Here is a 19,421-nt window from a genome sequence, read left to right as displayed (position 1 = left end):
GTATTAACTTTCTCATGTTTTGTTTGTAATATAATTACCCTAAAATTTTTGTTAGTTTATATATAATCAGTTATTCCTATCTTTTCATTCATGGCTTCTGGGTTTACTGTCTTGGGGGTTTTTTGTTTTGTTTGATTTTGGTTTTGGTTTTCTCTTTAAAATTTTTTTAACGTTTAGTTGTAAAAATAGCCTTGGGAATTTCTTATACAATTTTTATTACTTTTGTTTGGTTTATATTTTATCTTTAGCCTATCTGGAAATTATTTTATTTTTTTTCTGCAACACAGAAATATTTCACTGAACCACATCTCTATCAAAAGTGGGAAGAGGAAAGGTAGACCGACTGGCCATCTGTGTCCCACACCCAGGTCCCTCCCTCACTAACGCTGGCCTTGAGGGGTGTTCGGCCCTGGCCTGGTTTTCCTGTTTTTGACCTGGGGTCTTAGCTCGCCCAGAGAAGTCCATGGAAAATACTGCCCTCTGGTGACTATTGCAATAATAACAATGGCAATCAAGAAAAAGCCACGTCTTAAAGCTGAAAAGATCTCTGTTCATATGCCTGGGCTTAAATTCTCCAGAAGTAAACACCCAAAAGGATTGGAATCAGGAACCTGAACAGACATCAGCACACCCGTGTTCACAGCAGCATCATTCACAAACCTGAAAGGTGGGGACCACCCCAGTGTCCATCAACACACAAAGGGATAAACGCAATTTTGTCCATCTACACGACAGAATATTATTCCCTTGAAAAATTCTGCCCTGGCTAGTGTGGCTCAGTGGATTGAGTGCGGCATGTGACCCAAAGGGTCACTGGTTCGATTCCCGGTCAGGGCACATGCCTGGGTTGCAGGCCAGGTCCCTGGTTAGGGGCACATGAGAGACAACCCCACATTGATATTTCTGTCTATTTCCCTAGAAATAAATAAATAAATAAATAAATAAATAAAACCTTTTTTTTAAAGGAAAGGAATTCTCACACCTGCTACAATGTGAATAAACCATAGAAGCATTATTCTCAGCGAAGAAAATCAGACACAAAGACAAACACTGTGTGATCACCCTCACGGTGTGAAGTACCCAAAGGAGCAAGATCCATGGAGACAGAATGTAGATGGTGGAGCAAGGGCTGGGGAGCGGGGTGGGGAGTCAGTGTTTAAAGGGGCCAGGTCAGTTTGGGGAGATGAGAAGGTTCTGAAGTAGACAGGGGCGATGGCTGCCCAGTGATGTGAATGTGATTAATGCCACTGAGCTGTCATTAGAGTGACACATCTTACCTCCTGTCTATTTTACCGCCAAGGAAAGCAGGAAAGGGTAGTGCAGGTGTAAGGGCCCTCCCCGGAGGTGGCAGGGGGAAGCGGAGGGGCCGAGGTGTGCATAGGTGAGAGGTCAGTGTTCAAGAGGCCAGTCGGGGCCCCAGCAGTGGACATGGAGGCTAGGCGCAGAGTGCGAGGGGCAGGTACAGAGCATGCAGACAGCATTCTGAAGCAAATGAACCATGAGAGGAAGGAGCAGGACAGAGAGGTGTGTAGGGAGCAGTGGAGTCAGGGGTGAGGCCTGATAGAGCTCAAGTTCCAGCAGGGGGAGCCCAGAGAAGGGAGACTAAGAGGAGAGACAGAGAGAAAGGGAGAAACCAGAGGAAATTATTCCTGGGATACCAGGACACTGTGCTATTCACAAATCAATTAACATGGTACATCACAGAAACAAGACGAAGGATAAAATTACATGATCCCAGCAATAAAAGCAGAAAAGACTTTTGACCAAATCCAGCACCTGTTTATGACAAAAACTTTCAGGAAAGTGGGAGTCGAGGGAACAACCTCAACAAGATAAAGGACATACATGATAAACCCATGGTCGACATCATACTCAATGAGCAAACAGTGGAAGCATTTCCTTAAGCCAGGGAAAGACAGGGATGTTCACTTTCACCGCGCTCACTCTACACAGCACTGGGGGTCTTGGCCAGAGCAATCAGACAAGAAAAAGAAATAAAAGGCATCCAACATGGAAGGAAGAATTAAAATTGTCAGTATCTGCAAATAGCATGATACTGTAGATAGAAAACCCTAAAGACCACCAAGAGACTACAGGAACTGATAAATAAATTCAGTAAAGTAGCAGGATACATTGCTTGCATTTTTATATACCAATAATGAATTATCGGACAGAGAAACGAAGAAAACAATCTTATTTACAATTGCATCAAATAAAATACCTAATACAGTGATCCCTCACCTATTAAGAAAGTTACATTCCAGAGACCCCGCAACAGGTGAAAATCCTCAAAGTAGCAGCGTTATATTTATTTTATTATTTATATATATTTTAAGGCTTTATAAACCCTTCCCACATTCCTATAAACCTTTCCCACTCTCTTATTAACCTTTCTCACACTCTTACAAACACTTCATATGCTCTTAAACACTTTCTACACTCTTAAACCTATGTAATTTTAACAACATATAAAATTCTATATGGGTACTCACCAGTGAAGTATGCTACAATTTAAATGATGAAGATCATGAGTTATGTAGCTGTGCAGTACTGATGGTGATGGCAGTGATGATGATGAAATGAATGTACTGCACAGCCAAGAAGAGCATCACAGCTCTTCTGAAGGCACCACTGCATCAGGCGCTTCATCAGGCGGTGCAGTGTCTTCCCCCTGGGCCGTAACTTCTATTTCCACTAAAGGCATAGGCGTAACTGATCTCTTCCTCCGAGTGATGAACACAGTTATGGGGAGTTGCTGGAGCTGCTTTTATCCGCAAAGGCAGCTTCTCCATGCAGAGAAACGCTCCCACGTCCAAAGCGTCTCTGAAGTTTGTCCAACCAGCCCTTGCTGGGCCTGAATGGGGTTAGTCTGGTGGGAGAAGCACTCCACGACCCTGCTTCTGCATTGTCCTCCTCGTCTTCATCCTCGTCATGTCGTGAACATCAGTGCTTCCCACAATACTACCATAAAGTTTCTTGGCCTTCCTCCGGATGGTGCTGGTATCCGGGGAGATACTCTTCTTCCGCAGCCATTTATCCACAGGGCCAATGCAGACTCCATCCTCACTGTGGCCTTATTGAGGGAAGTGACCACCTTCTTTGCGGTCTTCTTAAAAGTCATTATTGCTGTAGACCAAGTATTCTTCTCATCTTTCTCTATGTAGCGAACAGTAAATTCGTGATTCCATAATGGCGGCCTACGACCGTGTAGCTTTTGCCTTCCTTTAACATGTTGCAAAGTTCCACCTTTTCTTTGATGGTAAGCATATTTCTCTGGCTCTTGGGTTCACTGACAGAAGCCTTAGAAGGCACAGAACATTTGGGTGGCATCGCAGTGCTTGAAATAAATTCTAACTTTTACAAGAATTCCACAAAAACACAACACCACAGAGCAACACTTCGCGCAGCGATCAGGCCTCGATTGAAGTGGACAAGGAGAGATGCTGAACGTGTGTGCACCATGTAGAAGAGCAAACGGACGCCTCTGTGATCGCTGAGCCAATCAGCGCCCAGGATACGGAACACAGCTCTGTGCTTGGTCGCTTTCCATTCCATCAGCCAATAGTGTGCCGTGCACAATCTCCGGGGGCAAACTTGTGCAAGCGGTAGCAGCGAGCCGCATTTCCATTGTATACAGGGCGGTATTCATCCGCTGATGAAACACATGCTGTATTTTTATTTCGATTTAATATTCTTTTAATGTTTGAATTAACATTTTTTATATTTTATATTGTTTTAAAATTTTTGGTAAAAATAATTAAAATAATAAATATTATATAAATACCTATATACTGCAAAATCCCACTATATAGCAAAAACTCCTCACTATAGCGATACAGAATTAGATTTTTTTTTAAATCCGCGATACAGTGAAGCTGCAATAAGTGAACCGGATATAGTGAGGGACGACTGTATAGGATTGTCCAGCCACTGTGGCTACACCTGAATCTAGTACAACGTAAGACTGCACATAAACTGTGGTTTTAGAAAGTTTTTCATTTTAAAAGGGCTGGTGAGAAATGAAGAGCATGTGAGACAAAGAGAGGCAGACAGCAGCCCCTGGGGAACGCAGGTCCTGGCCCGCCTACCCCGGTTGGCGCTGCCCTCCGGCCTCTGCGTGGGGCTGTGCGCTCCCGCCTCCTCCGAGCCACCTTGTCCCCACTCTGCCCCTTCATGTCCTACTCCAAAACCCTTCCAGTGGTGCCCATAAACGCACCTACAGGCCCCCCGAAGGCCTGCAGGACTGGCCCCGCAGCCTCCTCCCTGAGCGCCCTTCCCCCACACCCTCGCTCCGCAGCCCCGCTGCTTCTGGGCCTCCAGGTCCAGCTCCAGCGCCAACCCGGGCCCCGCAGCCAGAGCAGCCACCTCCCTGTCACAGCGCAGGTTTACTTCCTGTCTGGAAGGACCATGGGGGCCGCTTTCCTCCTCCCGGTTTGCCCCGCACTGGGCCGTGAGCGCCCCAGAGCAGGGGGGCGGTCCCGTTTTCGGTGTCTGCAGAGTACCCGCCTGCACAGGGCACTCGGGGTGCGCGTCGCACTAAACACACTCTCAGCTGGGAACAGACTGCGTGCGCGTGCACGCCAGCCCGCGCATCCGTGTAGCCGGGCGTCCTGGGTGCACCCCTGAGGACAAGAGTCGGAGGTCTGGGTCATGCGGGCTTCAGGGCCCTGGAGGCTTGTGTGCTTCTGGCTGTGCGGGGGAGACGTGGGCACCCATGAGGCAGCATCTCCAAGTATGACCTCTCCCGCCCAGCCTCTGCACCTGTGTGCGTGTGCATTCGAGTCCACTGTGTGGTCGCACGGTGTCCAGGGCGGCCAACGCGACAGCACAGGCTCCTGTGCGAATGTGCGTCGGTGAGCACCAATGCCGGTGCCTGCGTCTCCCCTGCGCCCTCTCAGGGTGTGTCACTGCGGCCTCTGGTCTCTAGGGGTTCACGGGCCTGTCGTGCCTGTGTGTCCCTAGTGCCTCGTGTGTGCCTCTGCAGGTTCCCACACGTGTGTGACTGCAGGCGTGGTCCCTTTGCACAGTTTTGTGCTGGTGTTAACTAGCTCTCAGGGGAAGGGTGCCAAGTTACTGCATCTGCCAGTCTCCATGGTGTAAACACCCTGATCACACAAGTTCCAGCGCAATGTTGCCAAACATGGAACTGGGAAGATATTGTACAGCATATAACCAGGTAGATGATGGATAATAGGTGGATAGATAGATACATAGACAGATATGGCAGGTCCTTGAATAACATCATTTCTTTCAACATCATTTCATTGTAATGTCAATGAGATGCTTCAGGAAACCAACTCTGTTTACGTGCATAAGCTTATGGCGAATCCATCACACATAGGTTTGCTTCAAGCAGAACCTACCAATGATGCTAACTGAGGCCTTACTGTGCAGCTATATTTTATATCAATAGAGAAGAGTATATAGCACCTTTTATATACATACTATTTCCACCAAACAGGTTCAGTAGATATAACCTGAAGAGCATGAATAAGAGACAAATATAGCAAAATAATTAGAAAGTGAACAATTTCCATTTTACTTTATCATGGTAAAACATGCATGACATAACATTTACCACTTTAACCATGTTTAAGTGCATAGTTTAGCAGCAGTAAGTGTCTGGTGATGGATTTAAGTGGTTATTACAATTAACATAATTTATTTGACTGTCAATTTGTATAGTTAAATTTTTATGGCGGCTGCATTTAACAAGCAGCTCACCAAGTTCCTGAACATTTCACAACAGGTGCCTGGAGCCAGGATGAGCTGGCCATGCCTGTCTGTCTGCTCGTGGGCTCCCTCCGGCCTCGGGGTGCGGGTGTGTGCTCCCACTTGTCACCATGCCCACTCTGTGTGTGCCCCTCATCTCTGCATGTGAAGGGTCCCAGGTGTGCCCTGCATACACCCACCGTCTCTATGGGGAGACTGCTCTGTCTGCACACCGCCTGTTTCCCTGGGCCCAGAGGTGTCCACCTACCTGAGCTCTAGTCCTGTGTGCATGAAGCCACATGCCTGCGTACCTGCCTGCCCTAGCGATGCTGGTGCCAAGTCTGGGCACATCGTCCAGACCCCGCACTCGGTGACACCAGCTGGGCAGATGAAATCAGCCGTGATGGGAAGGTTTATGCCTCAGGAGTCAGCAGATGCTACATGTCAGGGTTTCACTTTTTTCACTCTTCCTTCCTTTTTTTTTTTTTTTTGTCAGAGAGATGGGTATTAACAATGTACCAGAGTACCGCGGGGACCCAGGTGTCTCCATGCCCAGTGCAACCAGGTGCACACCCATGTACCAGTGCAGGGTCAGGAGTGTGTCTGAGAGAGCGTGTCTCCGTGGACACACGTGACTTTCGTGTCCCCATAAGTCTCTGCCTGTGTGCCCATGGGAGGCCCAGAGCTCCGTTCCTCTTTGGCAGTTGGTTCTACAGGAAGCCGTTGGGGTGGGGGCGAGGGTGCCGAGGCTCCCCCATCCCCCACCCTCCCCCGCAGGACACCTGTGTGCAGGGACCAGTGACGCAGGGTGAGCCCTGCTTCTAGGACCCCAGGCCCACGCTGCACTCAGGCCCCTGCCGACCCTCGGGTGGGCATAGGGGCACCAGGCAAACATTAGGAAAAGGAAGTTGAGGTTGCCCTGCAGTCACCCGGGCTCTGGCCCGCTGCCGTGCCCCCTGGACAGGCTAGAAGCCTTGGCCGTAGATGGTGGGGGCTGCAGGAGCTTGTAGCCAGGCCGTGCACCTGCAGCAGCAAGGACAAGTCTCCGTGTGGTGAGTGACCATCTTGGGGGCTGGGGGGTTGAGGGACAGGCAAACCGACACAGACAGATTGGCAGTGAGGTCCAGGGGGCCTGAGGGGCCATGGACAGATGGTCCCTCCAGTTTTTCTCCACCCTCTGGGCAGCCTGCTTTCAAGTGAGTGGCCAAGGAGGTTTGACCCACTTGTCTGTCCTACAAAAGTCTGTGGTCTGCAGGATGAAATAGGAGGATGGAGCTCCTTGTAATAGATGTCTGGGGACAAGGACAGTGGATAAAGGGAGGGAGGGAGGGGGTCTCGGGCTCCCTGCAGTGGAGGGCAAACCAGGCATGCTTTGCTTCTTAAACTGGAGATTTGGGGGCCTCCCACGAACCTCCTTGAAACAGAATCTGAAGGTTGGGGCTACAGAGTATGACTTTCAAAACAAGCACTTCTGCTTAAGGCTGACATCTGAGAGCCAGCCCTGAGAATGACTTCGCCCCACTCTGCGGAGCTCTTCCAAGGAGAAGGACCCTCCCGCCGGGCAGCCCTTCAGGTTGCCTCCCAGGAGGTGCTCCTGGCTTCCACCATGACTTGTGGTGGGAGCCGGCAGCTCAGGGAGATTCACCCTCCTGCTGCCTGGGATGGGGCACAGTGGGGAGGAAGGCTGTGGTTTTGTGCAGGGCACACCCAAGCCTCTGCTTCCTTCCAGCCCCCAAAGCCACACGGCCGACAAGCAGGTTTCTGGCATTTGGTCCAGAAATGGCCAGGACTGGGTGGGTTTGGAGTGGTTGGATGAGGCCAAGGAGGATGGAGCTGGTGAGTGAGGCTGGGGCTGGTGAGGAAAGACCCCAATGGCACACTCAGGAGGCTGGCCCAGTCTCCTTCAGGCACTCCAAGGAACGGGCTCGACAACCAAGCAAGGTCAGGGGAGGGCTGCCTGCCTTTGGGCTCCCAGGCCGCGGCCATGAGCCCCTCTGGCCAGACAGAGGCAGGCTTTCTACTGGACCCTGAGGCACCCATGGAATGTCAAGGGCTAACCGGTCCACAAGTCCTGGCAGGGCCGTCTTCCACTCACACTGGCTCCCCAGCCCTGCCGCTGTGCCGAATGGCTGCCAGCACTCAGTGCTATGGTTACAGAGGGTGGGATGGCTCTTGCAGCCAGATGCAGGTTCTAATCCCAGCTCCCCTGCCTCCTCACCACTATGGGCAAGTGACTTCACCATGCCGCCTTCCCTTTGCTCTTCCATTAAAGGGTCGTCACAGACCTTGCAAGTAAGATCGTGGCACGCCGCCCAGCACACAGTAGGAACTCAAAAAACTTGATCGGGCTCTCCTGTCCCCTCCTACTTTGTCCTGGTCCCAAAGCCTCGCTTCCCAGAGCAGTTCCTATGCAGGCACCCAGTGCGCAGCCTTAGAAACTTCCTGGGCCACGCCTAAAAAGAGAACCTGCTGGCTGGTGCAGAGCAGGCTCTCGGCAGAGGACTAAACAGAGACAACAGCCACACCCTTGGGCCTCTCTCTGGTCTGTCTTCCAGGCATCAGAGGACTGTATCCATGTTGACAAACTGCTTGTGAGAAACAGCACTGCATTGTGTCTGCCTGCCTCACCAGGCTTTCCTGCCTCCTGGGGTCCCGACCGCTCAGCCCCCCCCCGCCTATGCCTCCCCACTGTGGGGAGGGGGGGGGATTCCAATTTTGTCCAGCTTTTTAAGCTGTTCACAGGTGTTGGAGAGGGTGCTAGGTGTTGGTTAGAGTGTGTTTTTATGTCTTTCTACAACAAGCTCACCTGCCATTGTTAGAAATAGGTGTCCCTATTCTATTTTTAAAGTAAGATTTTTCACAAGCCCCCATTGCCAACTGTGCTCACTACTTGCTGTGTCCCTGGTGCTGGACTCCTGGGTCGCCACCTTTGTGCCATCAACTAGATGGTGGTCCCTCCTGGCTTCTCACTGCCCTGGGTGTCCCTGAAGTTCTGTGTCTGCTCTCCACCCAGAGGCCAGGGGCTCCAAGAGGCATTCGTAGCCTGTCCAGGTAAAGGTGTGAGGTGGGAGATGCGCGGAGCCCAGAGGAGGAGGCGATGTTTAAATCTCCGTGAGCTGTTCTCTGAATTTCTGTGCATGTGGCCGGCTGGCTGTGTATAATCGTGTGTCTGCCGTGGTCTACAGGTGTCAATGCAGAGAGTGTGGGAGTTTTTACATCTGTTTGGGGGCACCTACATATGACAGCTGAAGTTATGAGGAAGGTGCAGAGGGGTCACCAGGACAAGAAGGAAGAGCAGAAAGTGACAGAGGTCAGATCCCTGAGAACAGAGAGTTTAAATACTGCGCAGAAAAAGGAACCCGGCGCGGTCCGAGAGGGCAAACAGGCGGAGCGCACTGGGAAGGAGGAGCCTGCTGCCTCGAGGGTGGAACCAACGTTAAGGGGGCGTGGTCAGAATGCCGGGCCGAGGCGGGGCGGGCCGTGCCCGGAGTGGGGGGAGGGGTGTGAGCCCCAGACGGAGCTGGAGGGGCTGGAAGGGGCACCGCGCGGGCCGACGGGCATCTTATCACCCTCCGAGGACTCAGGGAGGAGACTGAAAAGTCGCCAGCCAGCCAGGAATTTCTCACACAGCACAGAAAATGCGAGTCGAGAGGCTGAGACCCTCAGGGGGCAGCACCGGGACCCACTCGGGGACCGGCCGCCGCCATCTGAGCCAGGCTCCCCGAGTCCCAGAGACACAAGTCCCGCCCCGCAGGTGCGAACAGGCCTTCAGACACGCAGAGGGCCGCAGGAGTTTGGAAAACCACCTAGATGATATTATTCAGCCCTAAAAAAAGAAGAGAATCTTGTCATCTGCAGCACCATGGATGCTCTTTGAGGGTATTACGCTAAATAAAGTAAGCCAGACAGAAACAAAAACACACTATCTGATCTTCCTGTCTGCGGAATATAAATTTTAAGGAACCTCACGGGAGAAGAGAATAGATGTGTGACTGCTGGGGTTGGGGAAACGGTAAAGGTTGTCAAAAGGTGCAAACTTCGTTACAAGATGAGTAAATCCCAGGGATGCGAGTGCAGAGCGTGACTAGCAGAGACGCTGCTACACCGCGTCTTTGAAAGTTGCTGAGAGAGCAAAGCTTGAGTGCTCATCACAGCCACATGTGAGATGGTGGATGTCACCCGAACTCCCCGAAGCCATTGCTCTGTGGACGTGAGTTTGCATGGACGTTGTCTTCGTCACCTTGCGCAGTGCTGCGTGCTGGGGGGGGGGGGCCGCGAGGGGGCGCACTCAGATGCGCGCACATGCAGCCCAGCACTTGAGACTTGCACTCGGACGCTCAGACCCGAAAGCACACACTCTGCACGCGGACACAACATGCCCTGTCTAATCCAGAAACAGCGGTGCACCCAGACACTTAGACACGCGCACACCCCTGGCTTGTCTCCTGGAGACCCCAAGTCACCCCTCCTCACACTGCTCTTCCCTGCCTCTTGGAATGTCTTGTCCAGCCAAAGTTAGAGGCCTGTGGGCTGGGGGCGCGGCCCCCCTGCCGGCCCCAGGCTCCCACCCGCGCTGCAGCTGGCAGCCCTTTGCGCAGGCCCCGCCCCGCTCACTGGCAGCCGCGTCCTGGCAGGGATTCCCAGCCTGCGCCAGAGAGCACTCACACTCTCGCAAAGTCTGCCTGATGGCTAACTCAGCGCTCAACCACTCCTGGCCGGCCCTCTCCAAGCTGTGGCTGAAGCGGTGGGCCTTCAAGAGAGGTAAGAGGGCAGGCCGGGAGCAGTGGGCACAGGCCCCCTGCAAGGCTCCCTGGACAACACGCCCACCATCCCACCTCACCTCTCCTTGGCCCAGAGCATATACTGCCTGAGCCAGCCCCCAAGTCCACGTCCCTGTGGGCCCCATGGAGCACCACAGACTTGTGGGTCCTCCTTGTCCAGAAGGAGACATCTCCCCAGGCTCAGCCATAGCTTGTCTCGGGAGGTAAATTTGCCGAAGGGGAGAGTTTCCCTGGACTCCGTCAGGGCACCTGCTAGCCCCTTAGGGCCCCTGATGCTGGGGCCCCAATGGCAGCAGGATGCAGGCTCAGCGAAAGGGAGGAGGGTTGAGACCCCAGGGGTCTGAGGGCACCTCTCTCAAACACACACATACACGCTCATTGGATAGTGGCCCTCCAAGGCAGTGGTCCTCAGTTTCCCTCTGGGGGGCTAGAGAGGCCCTTGCATTATATCTGCCTGCCGGGGTGAATTGCTTTGGCAAAGAAAAGATGCTTCTTAAATCTCAAGAGGAATTTAGCCCTTGAAGATAAGCAGATGGTGTCCAGGGCCGTGGCATGTGGTGCACAGTAGGGCAGCTGCCCGCTGTGCCCACTGCCTTTCCATGGGCACCACTGTGGCAGGCCAGCCCCTCTGCTCTGCCTCTACAAGTACTGGCGACCATCACTTGCAAGAGTTAAGCACTCATTCAAGGTGGCAGCAAATGTCTACTCAGGGCCGGCAGCCAGCGGCGTGAGGCAATGGGAAGATTGGTCAGCTCTGTCCTCTCCCTGAGAACCCACTGTGTGCTGGCTGGCACCTTGCTGGAGGAGACAGCACTATCAAGGGGACCTGAGGGTGCAGCTGGGGAGATAAAAGAGCCTTGTAAAGTTAGACACAGAGAGGTTGAGAGACTTGTGTGAGGTAACACAGCAAGGGCAAGCTAAAGGAGTCAGGATTTTAAACCGGTTCCATTCCAATGCCACCTTGGTGGGCGTTCTAACCAGTGAACAGAGCTGCCAGGGTGGGCAGCGACAGGGCCTGAGGTAGGTTTCTAAATGCACCAGTGGATGGCAGTGCTGGGGGATTCAATGCACCTGCTGCAGCAGAGTCCTCATGAAGGCCTACCCACTCTTGGCCACCCAGACCAGCCAGACCCCGCTGCCCAGGGAGGTGCAGTCTGTGACCTATAGGCTGGGGGGCAGGGCAGTGAGTGGGCTCTGGGAACCCTCAGGGACCCGCACACTGTCTCACTGTCTCACTGCTGGTGCTGCAGGCGCAGCTGGGGGAAGAGGCTGCCGGGACCTGAATCCAGGCTGACAGATGGCTCCGTAGAAAGGATCTCAGGGGGGAGACAGGAGCAGAGAGCAATTTCCCAACAGCCTCCCTCCAGTCTTTAACCTTGGGGGGCATAGGAAGAATGTCCTGTTTGTGTCCCTCTTAAACTCTGTGAAGTGGCTGTCTGGGACAGATGGACAGACTGGCTTGATAGGACTTCCAGGAAAATGGTGGGGTTGGATTTAAGGAGACAGATGAGATGGGGGCGGGGCTTTGGAAGGACCAGGGAAGTTCCCTGGAGCAGGGCTGTGCTGCCCCTTCCCTCAGTGGCTCTCCTCACCCCTTCTGGCTACGCTTTCTCATTCATTCCCCTAAACATACTGAGTGGATACGTGATGAGCACATTCTGTGCCTCGACTTGGTTTCCTTCCTGCCTGGCTTCCTTGCCATAATTTTGACCCCCTTCTAGCTCCATCGCTCGACAGCTCATTCCTCAGAGTGCCACCTCCTGGATGGAACTCCTCACTGGCTCTGGGCCCTGCCATGTCCCTGTCCCCCCAACCATCCATCTGTCCATCATTCATCCATCCTTCTAACCACCTATCTTCCAGCCAACCAGTCACTGTCCATCTATCCATCTATCCATCCACCTAACTATGCATCCATCCATCCATCCATCCATTCATCATTCTGTTATAGGAAAATGAAGTGAGCAGACACCGAGGGATTCTGGAGTACGAGGTTTATTAACGTGCGCGGGCCCAGAAGAGTCAGTCTCCAAATTCTGAGCCCAGAACAAAGGATTCTTGGGGTTTATATAGCCTACAGGGTCTTCCTGTCTACGTAGCAAAGCGGGATACAGAAGTGGAATGCGGTAATTAGTTCTATCCACGGGGCAGAAGCAGAGTACAAAGGCTAAATGTGAAAATTAGTTCTATCAGTGGGAGTGCCAGCCCCAGTCCTTGTGACTACTTAGCCACAAGGGGTCGAGATACAATTCCTAAAACCAGGCAGAGTGGTTTACAACAACCATCTAATGTATATATCTACCTGTGCATCCAACCTTCTAACTGTCCATTCACTTATTCATGCATTCATACATCCAACCAACTATCCAACTAACTATTCACTCATCCAACCAGCCAACCAGCTAGCTAACTGTCCAGCCACCCATTCATCCATCTAACCATCCAGTTACCTAAGCATCCATCCAACAGTCCATTCATCCATCTAGCCATTTAATCACCAATCTATCCACTCCCCAGCTCACCACAGAATGACCTATTGTTTATGAGTCATTTGCTTGGAGTTGGAAATACCTAGGTTTATGTCCCAGCTCTGCCTTTTGTGCTGCCTCAGCCTGGTGTGACCTTGAGAAAATCAGTGCATCTCTCTGAGCCTCAGTCTGCCCTTCTGTAAAGCGTGGACTCAAAGAGTTGTTGTGAGGGTAGAAGAATGCAAGTAGGTGATGCGCTCAGCACTAGCCCAGACACATGGTTGACCAACACACATGAGGTTTTACTACTTGGGGCTTGGAGATGAAAAGTGGATCAGATATAGAACCTGCCCTTATGGGCCTCCCGGTCTGGAGCAGGGGCCTGCAAGCCTTTTTCCGTAAAGAGCCAGAGAATAAATATGTTTGGCTGTGAAGATCACATGGTCTCTGATGCCACTACCGGATGTCACTGTGGCATACAGCAGCTGCGGCTGTGCTGGTGAAACGCGGGCGTGGAGCCACGTCCGGCCCTTGGGACCCCTGGTGTGGAAGGGCACAAACCAACCAACCACACCACAGCAGGAGGCAGAGGAGGGGTGCAGAGCAGTTTAAAGTCCTCTGGCAAAGGCTACCACAGAGGCCTGGAGGGAGCCATTGGTGGTCAGGCAGGAGGCGGGGAGAGTGGTGAGGACAGCACAGAGGCATGCAAGAGAACAGTGGGTTGGGGCTCTGTGTGTTGGGGGCGGGGGGCAATGAGAGCGCTCTCTGACACCCTGAGGTTCAGTCTGTGACTGAATGATGGTCTGTGACTCTGTGAGGTGACATCAGGATCAGAGTTGAGTCTGTGGTCAGGGTCCAGCTGAGCCTGTTCCTGAGTCAGAGACTTCCATCGAAAGACTGAATTCATCCCTAACCTTTCACCTTTACCCTTTGGATGCCAGACCAGACCTGCCAGGTTGCAGATGCCAGGCAGGAGTTTTTGCCTCTGGCCTCTGCAGGCTATTGAAGGTTCCTCTGCCCCCTGCCCAGCGCAGGGAGTGGCCCAGGCACCCGCCCCCCCCCCCCAGGCACCTGGAGGACGCGGGGCTTTTTTCCCACACGCCCATCAGCCTCCAGGCCCCGCCCCCACTTCTGGTTTTTCTCCCTCCAGCCCTCTTGCTGTAGGTAGGCCCGCATTTCCCTGAGTCACAGATGCGCTGCCTCCGCTTCAGGGCTGGAGAGAGGGATGCAGGCTTGATCAGAGCAGCAGAACAGCCCTTCAGCCAGCCAGCCTGAACGTAGCTGGGGGGCCAGCGAGGGTGGAAGCCAGCATCGGGCCCACTGGGGCAGGCCCAGGGCAGAGGGAGCTGCAGCCCTGTGTGGGCGTCTGTCCATCATAACTCTGAGAGGCACCCGGGGAGTTGTTTGGTTACAGCTCCGTGGCGCTGTGACTCACAGGGTGTAAGTCACCCAAATTATGTGTACAGCTCAGTGGCTTCCACGTGTTCACAGTGTTGTACAGACATCGCAATTTTAGATTATTTCCATCATCCCCCCCCCACCAAAAAAAGCTGTATTTCTTAGCTATCACCTATAATTCTCCAGTTCCCTCCCCAACCCCAGCCTTGGGCAACCAACCACAGATATTCTTTCTCGGACCCGCCTATTCTGGACATTATGGAATCAGGGGAGTCACATAGCAGGTGGTCTTTTGTGCCTGGCTTTTCACTGAGCCTCGTGTCCTCGAGGTCCACCCATGTCGTAGCGGGTGTCTGCTTCACTCCTTTTCATGGCCGAGTGCTAATAGTTCATTGGGTGGATGGGCCATCTGTGGACCACTGGTGGGCCTTTGGTGCTGTTTTCACTTTCTGGCTCTTAAAAATAATACTCCTATAGACAGTCATGTACAAGCCCTGGCTGGTGTGGCTCCATTGGTTGGAGCATTGTCCCAAACAGTCACAGGTGAGGGTTTGATTCCCGGTTGGGACGCATGCGAGAGGCAACAAATTAATGTTTAAAAATTTATTTTTAAAAGAGTCCTGTACAAGTATTGGGATGGACGTTTTTGTTTCTCGCAGGTAGAGAACTAGGAGTGACGTGGAAACGGTTGGACCACATGCTAACACGCGCTTAACTTTGGGAGAAACTGCCAAAACTTTTTCCAGTCTCCCCGTTTTTCTGGATTTGGGGGGGGGCGGTTCCACGCACACGTGCATGTGTGGAACTCCCTTTCATTCATTTATTTATCAAATGTGTTTATTTCTGTCTTGGCTATTTCCTGATGTTTTGGCTACCTCCCAAAGGCCCCTGCAATTTTGTGCTCATAATCTTGTATTCTCTTAAAGGAGGCCACCCCAAATTGTACGAGCTTCAGCCCCCCAACCTTGGGGCAATGTGTGTAGGTGTGCAGCTGGAAGGAGAGGGCGTGGGAGTGTGCACAGACAGGCCCGTGCTGTCTGCCCCTCTGCCCCACACAGTGCCCCCAGCCGGCAGCTGTCGGGACAGGCAGGGTGGCCACAGCACAGATCACCCAACCCAGACGCTTTGGAGAATGAAAGAGGGCACTGTTAATAATTACCTTGGCTCAGTAGCATTTCCGCAGACTGTCCCCAGAAAATCAGGTCATCCAGCCATGGTTCCCATAGGGGACGCAAGCTGTGGAGTAAATGGGGACCTAACCTGACACTTTCTGAAGGCATCCACCATTGCACCCCGTTGCCACTCTCTGCCCCACCTGGGGCAGCTACTGCTCAGACTGCAGAGGTGCTAGGCAGTCCCTCCAGGGGCCCCCGGCCGGTCTGCTCTCCTCCACCGCGGCCACCTCCTCCAGCCTCCTCTCCAGGCACTCTCCCACACCTCCCTGGTTTGAGCAGGGCCCAAGATGTCTCTGGGGGGATGGAGGAGTGAAGTGAAGGGTGTCCAGATGTCAAGGCAATGAAATAAAATACACACGAGAGAGGCACTGTGGGTGGAGGGAGACGGGAAGATTCTGGAGGGCTCGGGGCGAGGCCTGGTGCAGGCAACCTCGAGAGGGCACGAAGCCCTCTGGAGGCGAGTCCCGCAGGACCAGAGATGGGCACGGAAGGAAGACTCTGCTGGCTGTCAGAGGCCAAGCAGGGTATTCAGCCTTCTACCGGCAGGTGGTGGGCAGCCTCTGTGGATGCTCCAGCAGGCAGGGGTAAGGTGCTGTAGCTGCAGTGTAGGGAGCAAAGAGAGAAAGAGGAGGACATGCACTCCCCCCACAGCTAGGGGCTCAGTCCAGAACTTGAGATCAAGCCAGAGCATCCTCCTGACCCAGGGGCCAAGAAAGGTGGCCCAGCTGGCCAAGCTCCTCAGTGTTATGCCTGACACACCTGGGGCCCTGCATCCTTACTGAAGCCCTGAAAGGTGGGCATTGTCACCTCGACTTCCCAGATGAGGAAACTAAGGCTCTAAGAGGTGCCTCCCCAAAGACGTGAACCACTAGTCGCAGAACCAGGAAGGGACACGGTTCGATTGGCCCCCAAAGCCTAGTTTTCCCTTCTATGCCACTGCGCCCAGAAGTCCCTGTCCCTCAAAGGCTCAAGAGGAGACCAGGGGTGGCCTGAAGTCCCTGCAGGTGTGGGGTGGGCACTTCATTTGGTCTTAGGGATCCAGTCCATCCAAATGAGGGCATTTTGCTGGAACGGACGTAACACGTTGATTTCATTTCGAGAATCCGCCAGAGTCCTCGGAGACAGCTGCCAGAAGTGCTGTGCTGGGAAAGGTTCCAAGGGCAGAGACAGGTCAGCAGCAAAGGCCCTCGTGAGTGCATAGAACGTTGGCCACAGGCTCGGGACAGGGAGATGGTGGCACGGATGTTGGCTTAAGGATCCCCGAGGCTGCCCTTCCTTGCCACCTCATTTTATAGATGTGGAAACTGGGGCCCATGGAGAACCAAGGAAGGTGTAGAAGGCAGGGCTCCTCGGACCCCCCAGCCCAGCCCTGGCACCTTGTCCCTCCTTTCTCCACAGGCTCTGAGTCCAAGCCCCGTGTCCAGCCCTTTGACCCTGGGCCTGCAGCCTTGGCCCCTAAGAGCAGCAGTGCATCCTGGAGGCCTGAGCACCTGGACTTCTTCTCCACCATGGGAGACGCACAGGCAGGTGTCCAACCACTGCGACAGGCAGGAACAATGGCGCCCATACCAGCAAGTACCCCTCACTTAGCACCTGCACGTCACCAGACACTTGGTGCACATTATCTAGGGGACCTCACTGAAACTTGGCTAATTAATTATGACCCCATGTTTGAGACGGGAAAACTGGAATCATTGCTGGAATAAGAATGGGGAGGAAGGGGTAGGATGGAGGAAGGGTGGACAGGGGGATGGATGCATGGATAGACAGATGGAAGAAAGGACACTTGAAGAATGGATGGGTAGATGGATGGAAGGGTGGAAGGGTGGCTGGACGGGTGAGTGGGCATGCAGGTGGGTGGATGTATGGGGAAGGAAGAGCCCCGTGGGAGCTCCAAGCTGGTACAACCCCGCAGCGCCGTCTCAGGCCAGCCCGTGGTGGCCAAGCCGTTACCCACCTACATTAACCCACCGTGTCCTGTGGGCGTTCCAGGAAAGGGTGCGACTTCCCAGAAAGGGCCCGACAGCTGGCAGCATCTGCTGACAACCTACCAACGTCTAGGGCAGCACCTCCTCACTGAAGTGGGGTCTGGGTGGCATTCTGCACTGCCCACCACTCTCAGTGGGGGCATTCTGCACCTCCAGCCCCATCATTTTACATGAAAGGACACTGACGCCCAGGCAGGGAATGGATAGGCCCAAGTGTCAGGGGTGATCCAGGTCAAAGCAAAGATAGAACCAAGCTGCAAACTGAGCTGGATCAGCCCAGGGTTCTGGGCCTCTTGAGTAGGAGCATGGGCTGCAGGCAGTCGGGCCAGGGAGACGGGGATGGAGAAACCGTGTGCCGTGGAGCGGCGAGCGCTGAGTGTGCGGTGGGGCTCTACCCCCAACTCCTCCAAGTGAACCCCTCCACCTGCATCCCAGCCGTCCTCCCAGCCATCATCCCAGCCATTGTCCACTTAATCACCAGAGCTGGAGGCAAGGGAAGTCACTGTCCTCGTCCCCTCCTGCCCCATCTGTCCCCGAGCCCTGTGATCACATGAATGCCACACCTGCGCAGCCCCCAGGTCTGTCCGCATCTCTCCCCCTTCCCCATGGTGCAGGCAAAGGCCACCCTACCCACTCCCCTGGGGGACTGGCACAGGTGTCCTCACTGCACCACCTGGTCTCTGTCTCACCCGGCCAAACCCGTCTTGCACAATCTTTCCAAAGGCAAATCGCAGCCCCACAGCCCCCCTACCACCACTGCTTAAAGCTTAAAGACTAAGTCCTTACTTGGCTACCAGGCCTGCTGCTCCGGCCCCTACCCCCCACACCTCCAGCCACCAGGAGCTCTTCTCCTGCCAGTTGTCGGAAGACACTGTGAGCTCTCAAGCCTGTGGGCTTCTGAACGTCCTGTTCTTTTGTTGCCTGAAATGCCCTCACCTACAGCCTCTGCCTGGCCAACTCCTACTTATTACTCATTGCCCAGGGCTTCACTCCCAGTCACTTCCTCTAGGAAACCAACCTTGATTGATTGATTGATCTTTAACATTTAGTAGGACTCTGTAAATTCTATGAACTGGTAAGATGTAGATCATTTTAAAATGTTTGAAGTTTGAGCAGTACGGCCAGTTAAAGAAATAATCCACATGTCATGTGGAGACTCTTTCCTGTGGGTGGAACTAGAGGACTTTTTGGTTTAGTTTTGGCTACGAAAGCTGCCTAAGGATTGTTTAACTTTTCCTAGTTAGTTGTACTTAATAGGTCTTCACACCAATGATTGCCTTGGGTTTTGTACTTTTGCTTTACTCTTTGGTTTTTAGAGAAAGACAGAAAGAGAGGAACATCAGTTTGTTGTTCCACCTGCCCATGCACTCATGGCTGGTTCTCCTACGCTCCCTGACGAGTGGGGGGGCCATCCCCGCAACCTTGGCGCTTTGGGAGGGACAATGCTCTCACCAACAGAGCTGAAAAGGGGCTTTTTCGGAGTAAACTTGCAATCCAGAATTCCTGTTCTTCCAGACAGGGCCCGCTGGCCCCCTTCAATCTTCCCCAGCCTGCTCCCCAGCACGTGCCATCATAGTTGATCGTACGTGCTGGATTGAGTCACTGGTCTTCCCCAGTCAGCTCCAGGCAGCGTGGGGCTGACTGTGTGGTCCGTCTGACCTAGTCATCAACTTGCCCAGAGGCAAGGCCCTGGCTCCTGAAATTAAAAACTTGGAACACAAAAACTGCAGCCACCCTAATATCTATTTCCATCGATAGAGCACTTGCAGCGTGCAAACCTTGTCTCCTGCTGCCTGCAGAGCCATCTGATAAGAAGGCAGCACTCCTCCCATTTTAGAGGTGAGAAAGCCGAGGTTCATAGGAACTTGCCCATGGTGACACTGAGCTAATAAAGCTAAT

General features: G+C 53.3%; 1 protein-coding gene across 3 annotated transcripts in view; it reads left to right on the top strand.

Moving 5' to 3' along the window:
* The first annotated feature begins 6,395 nt into the window (after window positions 1–6,395).
* The window catches only part of ARHGEF18 (Rho/Rac guanine nucleotide exchange factor 18), a 72,876-nt gene continuing 59,850 nt past the window's right edge, over window positions 6,396–19,421 (top strand). Inside the window, exons 1-2 of one of the 3 annotated variants that reach the window (XM_037139992.2) lie at window positions 6,396–6,764; window positions 16,933–17,057. In XM_037139992.2, the coding sequence (XP_036995887.2) occupies window positions 17,043–17,057 (15 nt within the window). In that variant the 5' untranslated portion in view covers window positions 6,396–6,764; window positions 16,933–17,042. Of the gene's footprint in view, window positions 6,765–16,932; window positions 17,058–19,295; window positions 19,362–19,421 lie in introns of those variants that run through there. The other 2 variants (XM_037139993.2, XM_037139994.2) reach the window with 2 other exon arrangements.

Source organism: Artibeus jamaicensis, unplaced genomic scaffold (assembly GCF_021234435.1).
Source record: "Artibeus jamaicensis isolate MK-2021 breed Jamaican fruit bat unplaced genomic scaffold, CSHL_Jam_final scaffold_286, whole genome shotgun sequence".
NCBI lineage: Eukaryota > Metazoa > Chordata > Mammalia > Chiroptera > Phyllostomidae > Artibeus > Artibeus jamaicensis.
Note: the sequence above shows the minus strand (reverse complement) of the source record. Positions and strands in the feature narration are given on the sequence as shown.